The sequence below is a fragment of the Mus musculus genome, chromosome 1 (genome assembly GCF_000001635.26).
Source record: "Mus musculus strain C57BL/6J chromosome 1, GRCm38.p6 C57BL/6J".
NCBI lineage: Eukaryota > Metazoa > Chordata > Mammalia > Rodentia > Muridae > Mus > Mus musculus.
The window spans coordinates 66,751,371-66,768,262 of NC_000067.6; the positions used below are offsets into that span (position 1 = coordinate 66,751,371).

At 36.2% G+C, this 16,892-nt stretch overlaps 1 protein-coding gene and 1 long non-coding RNA gene across 35 annotated transcripts in view; one reads left to right on the plus strand and one right to left on the minus strand.

Moving 5' to 3' along the window:
* Positions 1 to 16,892, minus strand: part of Kansl1l (KAT8 regulatory NSL complex subunit 1-like) — a 98,354-nt gene that overhangs the window by 32,128 nt on the left and 49,334 nt on the right. For 30 of the 33 annotated variants that reach the window (XR_003946488.1, NM_001122738.1, NM_177645.4 and 27 more), the window contains one exon: positions 10,678 to 10,882. The exons of 2 other annotated variants lie outside the window; for them this stretch is intronic. Coding sequence is in view for 29 of the 31 variants with exons in the window: in NM_001122738.1 (NP_001116210.1) it covers positions 10,678 to 10,882 (205 nt within the window). In the remaining 2 variants the exon portion in view is untranslated. Of the gene's footprint in view, positions 1 to 10,677; positions 10,883 to 14,312 lie in introns of those variants that run through there. One more of the 33 variants, XM_011238584.3, reaches the window with a different exon arrangement.
* The window catches only part of Gm46093, a 59,849-nt gene that overhangs the window by 13,158 nt on the left and 29,799 nt on the right, over positions 1 to 16,892 (plus strand). The window contains exon 1 of one of the 2 annotated variants that reach the window (XR_003947842.1): positions 1 to 2,148. This exon is cut by the window's left edge and continues 13,158 nt beyond it. This is a non-coding gene — a long non-coding RNA (predicted gene, 46093). The other variant, XR_001778948.2, reaches the window with a different exon arrangement.

Below are 16,892 nucleotides of genomic sequence, written 5' to 3' on the forward strand. Positions count from 1 at the left end.
GTCAGTAAGTATAAGAATCACTACTCAGGTAATGAAATCAGGCTCAGACTCATGAAAGCTAATAGTAACCACCTTAAATCTGTACTCCTGATTAGTTTGTTAAGTAACAGTTAACAAGAAGGATTAAGAAGGATAACCATTCTAAAAGTGTGCCATGGGATATATATCCATATCTATGGAAAGATAAATATGACATTTCACCTGTTTATATACCTGACTTTGATGGTCAAGATATGAAGGTGTGATCATAATACCAAATCATCATAGTGCTCTTTTCTAGCCAGCCTGACCACTCCCCCAAAGTTTATTAGTACATATACATTTTACCAGGACCTTTTTTTGGCTTTCCATCTGTATTCATGTATGTCACAAGCCAAATCAAGCTAAATCTCTGCATGTTTCTTTGTCTCTACTTCTATTGTTCTATCTTTTATTCCTTGCTTTCCTACTGGTCTGTTTCTCTACAGAGCTCACAACCTATAAAAATACCTAAGTCACCTTGTAAACATACATATTTACTACTAATTACGTTTATGAGTTGATGGATCTCAAGAATAAACATGCATAGTGGTGTCCTTAGTTTTAGTTGTATTTCTTTAATGAGTAATGAATTTTCAACTTTATTGGTGACTTACTAGGCTATGCTATTCTTTGAAAGCTGTTCAAGTCTCTTACATTTTTACTGACAAATGTTTTATTTGATAAAAATGGAACATACTACTAGCCATTTTAACCAGTATAACCTATAATTTCTGTTTATGCCAAATTTTCATTAGTTTATTTCTTGGAAAATATATTCATAGTAAAAATATATACTAAATATATATTCCTCCTAGATTTAAAACTTTTTTTTTGTTTCTTGTTTTATCTTTTTTCTTTTTTTTAGATTTATTTATTTTGTATATCTGAGTACACCATTGCTCTCTTCAGACACACCAGAAGAGGGCATCAGATCCCATTACAGATGGTTGTGAGCCACCATGTGGTTGCTGGAAATTGAACTTTAAAACCTTTTGATATAGCCAGAAATGGTGGTACATGCCTTTAAGCCCAGCACTCAGGAGAAAGAAGCACATAGGCCCGTCTGGTTTATATAGCAAGTTCCAGGACAACATAGAGGCCCTGTGTCAAAAACAAACAAACAAAACAAATCCTAACATGCATATGTGAGTGTGATATGGGTATAATAAATGTTTTCCCTTAGTATACTCGCATACATCTTGAGAGAGAGGAGAGAGAAAAGAGGAGAGAGAGAGAGAGAGAGAGCGAGAGATATTACCTAGTCACCTAGCCATGAAGACATTTTCCCATTTTTTTTTTCAAGGTTATTCTTTGACATTAAAACCTATCATTTCTGCTGGGCATGGTGGTGCACGCCTTTAATCCCAGCACTCGGGAGGCAGAGGCAGGCGGATTTCTGAGTTCCAGGACAGCCTGGTCTACAAAGTGAGTTCCAGGACAGCCAGGGCTACACAGAGAAACCCTGTCTCAAAAAACCAAAAAAAAACAAAAACAAAAACAAAAAAAACTATCATTTCACCTTTCTCTGACTTGAAGGATAATTCAAGATACACACCACAGTATTATCAGTCTGAAAATGTAGTCGGTCTTAAATTTTTTCCTATCACAGTATCTCTGTCCTTTTTAGTGTGAGCTGACACAATTCTTAGAAACACCAAGAGCCTCTATATATTTTATAGAGATCCATGTCCCTAGACCAAAAAGTTCTTTGAGGATTCTGAACTGTTAGCCCTATCTTTATACATGGCTTCTGCTGAGATGATTTTTGCTTACAGATGACTTACTCACAAATCAAAACCACAATATATTTGACAAAAATTTTGGCTTTGGCTCACACCATGGCATGTTCTATATAACTCTTCCCCAACTGAAGATGAGAATTTCCCAGTTAAGTTCTAGTTCCTTTTTACCTAACAGGTCCTCACACAGTTACCTCTTCCTCTTGTAGTTTACCAGAAGCAGCTAGAAGAAACCAGATCGGAAGTCTCCCTAATTTGCTTGCAAATTTCTTATAGTAACTATCTAGATCCACTGCTCCTGCATCCAGGTTAAAGTGGGCCTGCCAGATAGCCTAGGCAAGAAGATGAGGCTCCAACATAGTGAGAGCCCTTGTCTCAAGGAAATAAGGTGGGTAATAATAGAGCATCTATTATTGTTCTGGTCTCTGTAAGCATGTCTACCCTCACATTCATGTGCAAGCACCTCCTCCTCACCCCCACCCCACAAGCACCACACACACACACACACACACACACACACGTGCGTGCATATTTTCTAAGATCTCAGCACTTTACCCTCTGCACAGATGTTATCCTCTGCACTTTCTCTACTCAAAGGAATCTTGACTTTTTTCCATTATACACTTTACATTTTTTTCATTCTTATTAACCAACTGCAAAGCAACATCTACAATTTTATGTATTTGTTATGGTAGCATGCACTCTTAGGGCTGCCATAACAAGATGCTATAAATTGAGAGGGTTGAAAGATTCCACGTTCATTTTCTTATAATTATAGCATCCCAGCTGTCAGCAAAGCCATACTGCTTGCACCATCCAGGACTTGTATTGTCCCTGACTGATGGTATGCTTTCCCATATTTTCATAATGCCTTCATCTCTTTGTTTTCCAAATTCTAATGTCTTTTCTCTTATAAGAACATTTATCACTAAATTTAAGGTTCATCTTACGTCCAAAATCACCTTGGTATTGTTTCTTAAATAAATATACAAAATAAATATACTAAATAAAAGTATGGCATTTGCATGTCATAGTAAAGAAAGCAACTGAGTAGCTTAGCTCTAGAGTATAGATGTCACATCAATATGTCTGCAGGGTTGTTTTCTTTAAAGACCTAAAGAAAGAATAGTTGTGTGTATTCTTCTTAGTTACTGATAGTTTTTAATGATCTTTGGCTCTAGATCAGTGGTTCTCAACCTGTGGGTTGCTACCCCAAAAGGGGTTGCATATCAGATATTTACATCACAAATCATAACAATACCAAATTACAGTTATGAAGTACAAATGAAACAATTTTATGATTGGGGTCAGCACAATATGAGGAATATTAAAAGGCTGCAGTATTCTTTGAATCACTTTTCACATGCAAATGTCATTTACCTTAGAAGCATTCTTCTGTGTCCAGTTTTACCATTTTTAAAAAGCACTAGTTGTTTTGGCTTAGAGCCCCTCATAATCACCTCTGCAACAAATCTATTTCCAAGTTAGGTCACATCTTGAAGTATTGAGGGATTAGAATGTCAACATAAGTTAAGTTGTTGGTCACTATTTAGTCTATAGTTCATTCTCTTAGGTACTGGGTGTCAGGACATGGGCATCTTTTGGGATCAAAATCTTAATATTAGTTGTTTAAATGTTTTATTCCCATCTCTGCTCCCACGCATATTTTTTTAAAGTCACCTATCCTTGCACTTTTATTCTTATACAGTAAAGATGCTCCCCCCACCCCTGTCCCAACCTAACCCCTGGCGTTTTGCAAGATTTGTCTTTGTCTTTGAAATTTTGAATGTGTTTTAGATATTAGGTAATGGATAGATGGATGGATGGATGGATGGATGGATGGATGGATGGATGGATGGATGGATGTTCAGACTGATTATTTTCCTACCTTTTTACGTGTTTGGTTTGTTGCCATTAATTTTGGAAATTTCTCATTATTTCAAATATTTCTTTCTTTTGTCCTATTCTTTTTTGATATTCCAATACATATCTTGACACTGAAACTACCTCAGAGTTCTGACATGTTGTGTTTCATTTTTAAGATTCCGTTTTCTGTTTGAATTGTTTCTAAAGTTTCACTAGCCTCTGTCTGCTACGTGTGTTGGTCTTTGCTTTGCCATGTCCAGTCTGCTGATGAACTCACCAGTAGCAAACAAGGTTCAAGTTTTTACATTTTTAGCATAAACCTTTGGTTCCTCTTCATTTTTCGTCTCTTTGCATTACAAGCCTATTATGTTCTTTTTTAACTTATATACTAAAGACCCTAATATACTAATACTCTTATGCTATACCACAATACTCTTAATTAAGATTTTCCATATGACAAAATATGACCATTTTTCATACTTGAGGTTAGTTCTAATAGTTGTTTTGTCTATTCTTCGTAATATGCCTTGGAGATTTTTGTCAAATATTGAGTATGATTTACCATGTCATAGGAGGTAAGTAGACCTTTTATTATTATGTTATAGAAACTAAAAGTAATAATTGCTATTGCTATGAGTACCAAATACTTCAGAATATCACTTTATTAATATATATTCATCGGAAAAATGAGTTAATTATGACATTCCTATGTACATAAGATATTCTTTGATCTTAACTGTTCTCTTTACCCTGTTCCCATTCTTGTCTCTTAATGATCCTCTTTCTCTTCCCAAATAGTCATACTTTGTTTTCAACCTATTTTTAATAAAAAAATTTAAAAATCTAGATTCCAAATATGAGAGAAAACATGAGACAAACATTTTTCTGGGCCTGTTTGTTTCTTTGTTTGGTTTGCTTTTACTTATCATGATGATATGTAGTTCCATCTTTTTTTCCTGCAAATGATATAATTTGTTTCATTATGACTGAATAATTCACTCTGTGTGTGTGTGCACGCCCGTTAACACCTGTGGAAAGACAATCGCTGGGATAGGCAGAGATAAAATTGATTTTCTTACCAGTATGTTGACTTCAGATGTATGCCTAGGAGCTACGGTAGAGCATGAGATTATGCTATTTTTAGTTTTTTGAAGAATCTCTATACTGATTTTCATGGAGGTGGCATTAATTTATATTCCACTAATTATGTATATAAGCTGCTTATTCATTATTTGACAGAATTTATATTTCTGGCTATCCTGATGATTGCCATTCTGACTAAGGTGAGATGGGAATCTGTTTAGTTGTGGTTTTCATTATCCCGATGGCTGAGGATGCTGAACATTTTCCTACATGTTTATTGGCCATTTATACATCTTGTAAGAATTGACCAATTCATTAGCCCATTTATTGCTTAGACAGTAGAAGGTTTGATGTTCAGTTTTATAAGTTCTTTTTATATATTCTGAATCATTTGTTCTTGTGACAGGGCCTAATTATGTGAATCACTTTTCTCAGTATCATTTGTTGAAGTTGTATTTTCTGTAAGTTTTGTTTTGAACAACTCTTGAAAATCAAACTGTAACCATATGGGTTTGTTTCTTGATCTTCTCTGCCTTCCCAGGGGTGGTGAGTCTTTGTTAGCATGGCTCTATGAATTGCATTGGATCTATAAGAACTTTGGGTGGTATACATATTTTCACAATATTAACTCTGCTGATTCATTGGCTTAAGATGTCTTCCCTTCTCTAATCTTCCTTGGTTTCTTTCATCAGTTTTTTTCACTTTTCTATTATAGATCGCCATCATTTTTATAGTTCGAATTGTTTCTTATTGTATTTGAAGCTAATGTGAAAGGTTTATTTCCTTGATTTCCTTTTCAGCATAATTATAACTGTATATTAAAAAGTAGACTATATTTTATATGTTGATTTTTATATCCCACTATGTGTTGGGAATGTTTAGCCAATCTAAAAGTCTTATGGAGGAGTCTTTTAAGTATAATATCCAAACACTTGCACATACGGTTAATTGAATATTTCTTTTATGTTGTATGCATATCATTTTCTCATGCTTTACTCTTACGATCTAGATAAGAATTCCCATGATGTATTATATAAGAATGGGGACAGTGAATACCTTTGTCTTGCTTTTGATTTTAGGGAAAATGCTTTTACTTTTCCCCTTTTTGTATACTTTTGGCTGTACATTTGTTAGGCTGTGTGTGTGTATGTGTATGTGTGTGTATGTGTGTGTGTATGTGTAGTATACCACACACAAGTTGGTTTCATTTCAGAGATTTAGGAATGATTTAACATAAGAAATTAATAACTATAACACATACATATGTAAAGAGACATAAAGCACATGATTGTCTCACTGTTCCAATGGATAAGGGGTCCTTGACCAAGTTCAACATTTTTTAAATAAAATCCCTGCAGTTGGGAATAGAAAGAACATAATCATAGATAGATAGATAGATAGATAGATAGATAGATAGATAGATAGATAGATAGATAGATAGATAACATAATCATAGATAGATAGATTAAATAGATAGATTAGATAGATGATAGATAGATAGATAGATAGATAGATAGATAGATAGATAGATAGATAGATAGATAGATAGAGAACATAATCATAGATAGATAGATTAAATAGATAGATAGATTAGATAGATAGATAGATAGATAGATAGATAGATAGATAGATAGATAGATAGATAGATAGAGAACATAATCATAGATAGATAGATTAAATAGATAGATAGATTAGATAGATAGATAGATAGATAGATAGATAGATAGATAGATAGATAGATAGATAGATAGATAGATAGAAAGAAAGAAAGAAAGAAAGAAAGAAAGAAAGAAAGAAAGAAAGAAAGAAAGAAAGAAAGAAAGAAAGAAAGAATGAATACGTGGATGAGATCATGCCATGCTTTTCTACCCTCTCAGGCATTCAGTGAGAGGAGGGGTCTATTGTTCCTGGGATGGAAATGCCTTTATAAGTACACGGAATGCTGTTGTGTTGTGCTTGGCCTTCTGTTTGCACTTTTAAACAGTCTTGCTGTGTTACCCTCCATGTGTTCTCCATGTGGACTACAAACTCACCAATGGCTACTTGACACCTCATGTAGCTTCCTCATGTATTTAATATTCTTTCTTTGTTCTGTTGTTTGTATTTAACTCTAATGTGGCATGGAGAGCTTCTATTCTTGCCATATTATTAGGGCTTCTTAGTGCCTCCAGTGTCTGTTTCTCTGTATCACTGGGTTTGAGAAGTTTTCTGTTTCTCTGTATTTGTAAAGGTTTGTTATGCTTTTAGCCTCAAATTCACCTCTTCTATTAAACGTACATTTAGGTTTTTCAAAGTCACAGGCATCCTGTTTTGTTTTGTTTTGATTTGATTTGATTTGATTTGATTTGATTTGATTTGATTTGATTTGTAAACTAATCTCTAAATGTACTCTTGACTTTGTTTTTAATCCCTGGTTTGTTTCTTCTTCTTTGACCTACTCCATGTTTGATAGTTTCCACTGGTGGTTGTGGCTGTTGTTGTTATTGTTGTTGTTATTGTTATTATTATCATTAATTATTATTATTATTATTATTATTATTTTGTTTCTTGTTTGATTAAAGTTTCAGCAATTTTAATATAGGTCCTGCATTGACATCCACACTTCAGTCACCTGCTTTTTCAGACTTTCCTCTCTGAAGTCATTGGTCATATCTACAGTAGGCTTTTGAATTTCTTGTCTTACACTGTAATGATTTCAGCATCTTTGGTTTTACTTACTGAAGAGTTAGCTAAAGAGCCTTACCAGCTAAATTTTTCATTTTCTTGGGATTTTTATATTGTGACTTAGACATCTCTTGAGATGTATATGTATTTTTCTTTTCTTTATCTATTCATAACTTTTGAGAAGGTCGTTTTCTCTTGGGCTTATAGTCTGCAATACTCTTTAAAGGAGAGGAAGTAGAGATTAATAACAAAACAACTATTTGTCCAGAAAACAATTATTAAAATGTATTAAAATGCAAATTACTACTTAACCAACATCCTTAGTAAGATTATAAAGGGTCTCAGATTGTAATTACAAAAGAGGAAAGTTTAAGTTATTAATAATGCCAAAGCTACTACTAAAAATAAGTTGAAAAATTGGTGAGTTTGGAAAGGGGTAAGAGAGAGAGAATCAGTAAAGAAAATAGTAAAAGCATGAAAGCTATAACAGAGGGAGGAAAAAGCAATCACAAGAGCAGGCCAAGAGGAACAAAACCAAGAAAAATAAACAGCTAAAAAAGTGAAGAAAGAGAAAAGCAAGTTAACTGCCAGTATTTCCTTCCTGCTAAGATACTTGTGGGTTGTCTTTTTAATTTACAGTCTGTCTTCCACTTCCTGTTTCACTTCTGGATCCCTTCAGATTCCTCCTCAGTCAAAAGCCATACCTGTTCTTGTACTGGAGTTCCTTTAGCTTGGCAATAAAGCGTGTGAAAAGGCAGTATTCTTAATCTTCTGATTAATTTGCATCTAAAGTTTAGTGTATCCTTACACTAAAAGCTTACATCCTTAAGCTATGAATTTAACCAATGTTTCCTATTTACACACAAACACACCCACTTGTCTTCAGTGAAAGATTACTAGTAATAACAATAGGAAAGATGTTCTCTTTCCCTTGAAGAATCCTTGTTACAGATAATGAGGAAGCCTATTTCACATTGTCTTCCTCCTTACCTGCTAGAGCCATTAGCCATCCCCTCTCATCTTGAAGCTTTAAAGTGGCTGAGTCCATTGCGGAATGGAGGTTCACTCAAGACTGTGTACCATTATTAGTGTACATTACTAGTGTACCATATGGCTTCTGTGTCTGAATTTAGCTGTGACTCTTTTTGCACATCTCTAAATAGTTCAGGGTAGCAATTAGCCTGATAATCTCACATCTCTGATAGATCCCTGAAAAGGAACTAGCTTTTAAGTTGTTCACTGTTTTATTAGTCTAAAGATAGAAGTGATACTGGAATGAAACCATAAATCCTGAAAATGCCTTTTAATATTTAGAAGTCAAACAGAAGAACTGATGATTAGCTAAGTACTTCCTACATCCGGTTGACTAAAGAAGAGCTCTTAGCCTCTTCATTACATTGTTCCTTCTCAATGCATTGCCTTGAATCAGCCAGGATAGAAATGTTCTTACAGACTTGTACCCTCTATTCTCCAAAGGATGACACAGAACTGATACCATCCTAGGTGCACAGGAGTTAACTTGTTAGCTACTACCCTTTGAAATTTCAGTGGATGCTTCCTAGAGTAGGTTGGTTTCTTATATAACAAGAAAATAGCCATCACATTCAGAAAATCCAATACTGACTTTCTGTTTGTTTGATGTATTGCTGGGAATGAAGCCAGAATGTAGTGTTGGGTGGAAGGCAGATGCTCTACCATTGAGCTACATCCCCAACCTGATGAGTATCTTTATATAATCTATCAACCATATTTCAGTTTTCTCATTGTTCGAAGAATATTGTCCTGCTGACAATATTCTATTCTGGATCACATATTAATTTGTCATATTTCTCAATATCACAATCAAGAACAATTCTTCATGACATGACATTAAAAACTTTTAAGTATACCAAGCCAGTTGTTTCTTAGTTTGTCTAATCAATACTCATGTTTAAGTTAGAGTTATACACCCCTGCAGCTGGCTTTGATAACTTGGATGAAATATTTTCTGATTGTCAAAAATAAAATTATAAACCTCTGACAACAGGTAGGAATGGTTGTTGTACTTTTAAGTCTATGCAGATATTCTATTCTACACTCTCTTCAATCCTGACCCCAGGATTATTACCACTCTCTATTCTTGCCAGTCATTCTTTACTTTATCATCCATTCTGTATTTAACACCCTGTCCTATCTACCTGCCAGTCTATATTTACTATGTGTCATCAGTGGGAATTCATGATGCATGTCCTTTTTGTTTTGTGTTGTCTTGTGTTGTCTTGCTGTGAGACATTGTCTGATCTAGGCCACCATAGCTTGGAGCTCACTGTGTGGCGCAGGATGACCTTGAACTTTTCACCTCTTGCCTCTACCTCCCAAATGTTGAGATTGCAGGTATGTGCCAATATGCCCAGTTTTATGAAATCCTGAGCCTCAAACCTCAGGGTTTTGCAAATTACCAAACACTCATATATAGCATTCATAAAACTTGGGTTCAACTCCCAGCAAAGTCATGATCCAGGCACTCTAGATATGAAAACGGGGATCAGTTCAAAACCATGCTTGGTTTACTAACACACTAAGTTAAGGCCAACATAGTATACATAATACCCTGTTTCAGAAGGGAAGGAAGCTGGGAAGCAAACAAACAGGAAAGCAGGAAGAAAGAAGGGAAGGAGAAATTATGGATTTTGATACTCAAATATTCCTATATATGGCCAGAAGAAATTTATTCAGCTAGCTCCTGAATACCCTAAAAGGACTCCGTATTTTCTTCTAATGGTTCTGTGATTCTAGTAATCCACGCTAATCTTATACCTCTTATTCACCTGAGCAAATATTTCTAAGACAAACATGTAGAACATTTTAGTATTACCTGTATATTTTAGAAATCACCTTGACATTTAATTTTCTTACAAAGTTAGTTTAATTTACTTACAAAACAGCAACATACTGTAATTTAATGACAAAACAGCAACCTACATTTGTTTTTTTTTTTCTTTTTGTTTTGTTTTGTTTTTGTTTTGAAACCAGGGGTGCAGTTTATAGCTCAGTATAAAGTGCAGGTTTAGCATGCAGGGGGCCACGTTAAATCTCCAGCAAAGAAAACAACAATTATTTCTTTAAAAAACAAAATAAGAGAAATTTCAGAATACTTCTTTGTTTAAAAAATGCCAATTTTATTATCAGTATGTTATTATCTAATTTATAAACTGTATCTCTGTATGTAATTATTCTAAGTATCTATGTATAACTCACATCCAGTTGTACTCAAAAAATACTTGTAGTGAAATCTTTCTTCATGATTTCCCAAATGCAGCCTTACCTCGGGAGTCCAGTAAAAAGTGGGACTCAATCTGTAGAGTTTTCTCTTATGGAAACTTTGAAGGGGCCTTGTTCGCGCAGCTGTACTCATGATAGCCAAGGATGGAGATTTCAATCTTGTCCTGTCTTTTCTCCTTTTCTTACTGTGCTTCTGATTAAGTAACCAGCTACTGGAGGAAGAGAGCTCATCTAAATTCTCTGAAGCACTGAAATGTATGAAATAATTGGAGATGGGGGTAAAATAAAATGAACAAAAGCACAGAAAGCTAAATGTAAATTTTATGGTTTATTATGATACAAAAGCATTCAGTTTTAGCCAATTTTACTATAACAATAAGTAAAATAATTGACATTACTGGAGAATTACATAGTAAAAATATAGAAATAATCTGAATTTTCTGCTGCAAAATATACATCTTCAAAGCTAAAACTTTGCTTAGTATAAAATTAATGTTCCTTATAAATCATTAATTCACATCCAACACAGTTTTAACAATTTATGCCAATTTCTTTTTGCATGACGGTGAAGTACATCAAAACCAAAGGCTTAAAAGTACAAGGGCTCATCCTTGCACCTTTCATTTCTCTTAACTAAGCAATTTTACTGCATACCAAATCTTAGTGAATTCTCATACAGCTACATCCTATTACAGTTTAGATACAGACATACCAACTATAAAATAATGAAAGAAACTATACATGGAAAATATAGTTTTATAGTTATACTTTATATGAATTTTAACATATTTAATATTTGTGAACTGAGGTTCTTGGAAATTTTACCAACTGACTGACAGGTTACAACTTCATAATTATGTTATAATAATTATGTTACAGATCAAGAGAGAATTATCGTAGGGTATCTTTAGTCCCTTAATAGCCATTTGTTACCCATCTCTAAATCTGATCTGGTTTTATTTTGAATAGCAGTAAAAACCTCTGGAATATATTAGTAACTAAGTTATTGCCAGACCAATAGGTTCCACCAATGGGGGAAAAAAATGTCAAGGGACAGCCCCTGAATCGCTACCAGCCGCCCCTGTGTTGCTGTGACTGGCCTACCTGAGTCTCCAACACTGTATATGGGAAAAGTTCCTTGATGTTTCTGAAATTGTTTCTACAGTTTCTATCTGTTTCTGGATGTTAGGAATTTTGGAGAGTTATTTTATGTGGACACATCTGACTTCATTTACATTGTATACTGCATATTATAATAATATATTTAACATAAAATATATAATAAAATATTTACTGATATAAAGTAAGCTTTTCACACACAACAGGTTCCAATTCCAACTTGATTTATGCAGGTCAGCACAAGTTGACTGAATAGTCTAACAATAACAAGTGGATTGGAGATGGGCTAGGTAGACTCAAAGTGACAAACTGCCTACTAGCTAAAGGGTGATACAGTTGTAGTGGATTATGGCAGAGCATTCTGTGACGACTCAAAAACTGCTGGCACAACTACAGACTATCCTTTGCTTCATTATAATGGTATCTCCATATCATTAGCCTTGCAAGTTTGCTTGCTTCTAGCATGTATCTGATAAAATGCTACATCTGAAGAATCCCACAAAGGGCAGAGAAGCTGAGTTAACCCTAGGCCAGGATGGACACACACACACACACACACACACACACACACACACACACACGACGTCATTCAATTCCTTCCTTTCCTCTACCTTAATTCACCAATATTCCTCTATTCATTTTAAGTTTGGGCATAGAAGGAGCTACTGGGGATTTAAGATACACTTCTTTCTGAGAAACCAGCTATTACTGCTTTACCATGTAACTTGTGACAAACTTGCTCCAAATTCCTTGTTATTTCATTAATGTTGACAAGCACTAGAAACACTGAATACAGGTCTCCATCTGGTTCCATTATCTCTGATATATCTGTAACCTCCATTTGGAAGTAACAATATTACTATATGTGATGCTCGTAGTCAATATGTAAGTTCTAAATAATACTATTTGGCTGAAGAACTGTTGGTGTTTGTAAATACAAGTTACGGTTCTTCTCTGAGTAGAGAGATAGCTCAGTCTGTAAAACACCTGCTGTGGAAGCACAAGAACATGAGTTTGGATCCCTAGCACCTTTGTAAAGCCCAAGCACAGCAGTGCTGTGCCCTGTGTTTTATGCATAACCTCAATAGTGGGGCTAGGGACAGGCTTAGATGGAATCTAGAACTCAGCAGAATGGATTCACTTCAGGTTCATGAAGAGTGCTTGAGGAAGACACCCAACACAACATGCATGAACATAAGACAAGAACATATATCATACCCCAATACATTCATACCCACACACATACCCACACAAAAGATACTGCTTTCTACAATAGTATTATTACTTTTAAATCATATTACAGCTACTGTAAAAATATTCTTCTAGAGTGAATGAAACAAAACATTCAAGAATGCTGGTACAAGCAATGGGAAACCAAAAAGATACAAAGAAGCTTGGAGAATCTATGTCAATGAGAACAGAACCAAGAATTAAACAGGCAAGACAGTAACTGTAATGCATTAAACAAATATCTCACTGATATTTGTAGCAATTGGTAATAACAAAAAAGCTGTCACCTAAAGTCTTTTGCCAGTCCAAGTGACACAGGTTAGTAATGCTAGTTACTCAAGACACCTTGGCAGTGAATCAAACTAAGTTCAGGCCTGCCTGGGATATGGAATAAGGCAAAATCTGGCCTAGGCAACTTAATGAGACCCTATCTTAAAATGTAAAAAGTACAAAGTGCCAGGATCACAGATAATGGGGTGTTTGTTTGTTTGTTTAGTTTTGTTTTATTTTTTAGTATAAAGCCAAATAACATGTGGCTTTTAACTAGTTAATATAATTAGATCAAGTTAAAAAAAAAAGTGGTAGCGGACATCTTTAATTCCTCACTTGGGAGGCAAAGGCACACTCTTTGAGTTTGAGGCCAGCCTGCTCTCTAGAGTGGGTTCCAGGATAGCCAGGGCTACACAGAGACCCTGTCTTGAAAACTGAAACGGGGGAGGAGGAAGAGCCTAGAATATATATATATCAGTATTTACAGCACTTGCTGTGTAAGACACAGTACAAAATAAATATTTAAACTATAGTCTTTTAATGAAAAATCGACTTAGGAGACTATCTATCCTGAGAAATTAATCACTAAAAGATTATCTTATCCTGTCCCCTTACCAGGACTCCTCCCAGTTATGCTGCTGTTGCCCAGTATCATGGAGATCCTGCAGCTCTGGATCTAAAGGACCAGCCCTTTCATGTGCCCCACAGGTTTACAGATAATGTAGATTTTAGGGTTGGCCAACACGAAGCCCTAGCCTGGGTGGTAGCTGGGATGGTGAGCGCTCCAGCTCTTCCTTTCCTCCAGTACCAGGGCAGAAGGCAGACACCTAGAACTAGAGCACTGCCCCATGTACACAGAACATTTGAAAGTGAAGATGTGTGGACAGAGGGAGATACTGTGGGACACGCATTAACACTACAGCTTCCACAAGATCTTTTCTATGCTTTGTGGTATTTTGCTTAATTTTGTTTGTGTGTGTGTGTTGTTGGTTTTTTTATTTTGGAGAGGAGGTTTGCAAGGGCAGAGGGTAGATACGAGGGGAGAGAGATGAACAGCACTTGGGTACATAATATGAAACTCACAAATTATCAGGAAAAAGATTTAAAAAAAAAACCAAGATTATCTTAAGGATGAAAAGTTGAATGTGATTAGGAACTTGGTAACAATAATATATTATGCTAACTGTATATTTAAGAAGTACAGTTAGGAGGTTCAAAAACTCAAAACCAAGGTAACAAAATATGATAAAGAATATCACAAAAATATACACAACTGTTTAGTGTTAAAATAGTGGCCTCCAAAATTTGTTTTTAAAATATTTCTGAAGTGAACAATCATTTCAGAAATAACTTAGATGAGTTAGCAAAATATTGAGATAATTAAGCCTAGAAGTAGGAAGCTTTCTATGTTCAATGGAGAAAAAAAGAAACTGATAATTATAGAATTATTTCCCTCTGGATATTACCTTCAAATGAGACTTTTTATTTCTTTTTATAGTTGTTTTTGAGAAAAGCTTTTACCATATAACCCAAAGCTAGCCTCAAACTTACTATCCCCGAGGCTGGGGATGACAGGCATGTACTGCATCGCCTGCCTAAAGAGTATATCTTAATTTACTTGGACTTGAGCTTTATACACTGGATCGAATAAAAGAGAAAGTGGGAGAGAGCTTTGAACTCATTGGCACAGGGTGGGGCAGTTTCCTAGACAGAACTCCAACGACTCAGGGTCTAAGATCAAAATTTGATGGATGGAACTTCATGAAACTGGAAAGCTTCTTTACGGCAAAGGACATAGTCCATTGGACAAATCAGCAGCCTATACATTAGAAAAAAAATCTTCACTAACCCCACATGCAAAAGAGGGCTGATATCCAAAATATATAAGGAACTCAAGAAGTTAACCTTAAAAAAAAGCCAATAAAAAATGAAGTGTAGAATTCACAATAGAGGACTTTCAAATGGCTGAGAAGCGCTTAAAAGAAATGTTCAAATCCCTAGTAATCAGGGAAATGCAAATCAAAATGACCCTGAGATTCGACATTACACCAAGGAAAACGGCTAAGATCAAAAACTCACGTAACAGCAGATGCTGGTGAGAACGTGGAGAAAGGAACACTCCTCCATTGCTGGTAGGATTGCAAGCTGGTACAACCACTCTGGAAATCAATCTGGAGGTTCCTCAGAAAATTGGAAATAGATCTACCTGAAGACCCAGCTATACCACTCTTGGGCATATACCCAAGATGCCCCACCATGCTACAGGGGGACATGTCCCACTAATTTCATAGCAGCCTTATCTGTGATAGCCAGAAGCTAGAAACAACCCAGATGTCCCACAGTGGAAGAATGGATACAGAAAGTGTGGTCCATTTACACAACAAAATAATACTCAGCTAATCATGAGTTTTGCAAGCAAATGGATGGAACTAGAAAATATCATCTTGAGTGAGGTAACTCAGATCCAAAAGGATATGAATGACATCTACTCACGAATAAGTGGATATTTGCCAAAAAAGTAAAGAATACCGAGGATACAATCCACAGAACTCAAGATTAACACACAGAAGAGCCCAAGTAAGGATGCCTCAATCCCTCTTGGGAGGAAGAAGAAAGCAATTGTGGGGGAGCAGAGTGAGGAAAGCACCTGGGTGGGAGAGGGAAGGGGGAGGGGAAAAGAACAAGATCAGGTATTGGGGTGCGGGGAACAGGAGTGAAGCCCTGAGGACCAGCAGAATGAATGAAAATATGCAAGCATGGGAGATTGGGGGACCCTCTAGAATGAGCCAGAGACTTGGTAGGTGAGACACACTCAGTACTCTAAGGGAGAGAACTTAAGTGCCAAACAGTGGGCAGAGGAAACTTATAGTCCATGTCTAATAAAAAGACAAGGCATCAGGTGGATGGATGGGGTTGCCATCACATAGTCAAAAACGCTGACCTAGAACTGTTCCTGTCTAAACAAACTGCAGGGACCAAAATGGAGAAGAGACTGAAGGAAAACATGAACCCAAATTGGCATCCATCTCAAGAGATTGCTCCAAGGCCTGACAATTATTACTGATGTGCATATAAATGGGCCTAGCATGGCTGCCCTCCAAGAGGCCCAACAAGCAGCTGAGACAGAAGCAGGTATTTATGCCCAACCAATGGACTGAAGTCAGGGACCCATGTGGTTCAATTAGGGAAAGGCTGGAAGAAGTTGAGGAGGGCGGCCCCATAAGAAGACCAACAGTCTCAACTAACCTGGACCCCCGAGATCTGTCAGACACTAAGCCACCAACCAGGCAGCATACACTAGCTGGTACAAGCTCCTCCCGCCCCCCAAAACATATACAGCAGAGAATTGCCTGCTTTTACCTCAGTGAAAGAAGATGCACCTAACCCTGGCGAGATTTGAGGCCCCAGGGAGTGGGGAGGCCTGGCAGGGTGGGATAGAGAAGGGGTGAGGAGGAGGGCATTCTCTTGGAGGTGGGGGAGGAGGAATGGGATGAGGAACTGTCAGAGGGTGGACCAGGAGGGGGATAACAACTGAAGGTAATTTAAAAAAAAAAAAAACAAGACATCTTAAAAGCATTACAACAAAACAAAAACCCCAAATGCAGAAAGCCAGTGATTGCTAGTCAAACATTATTCCTT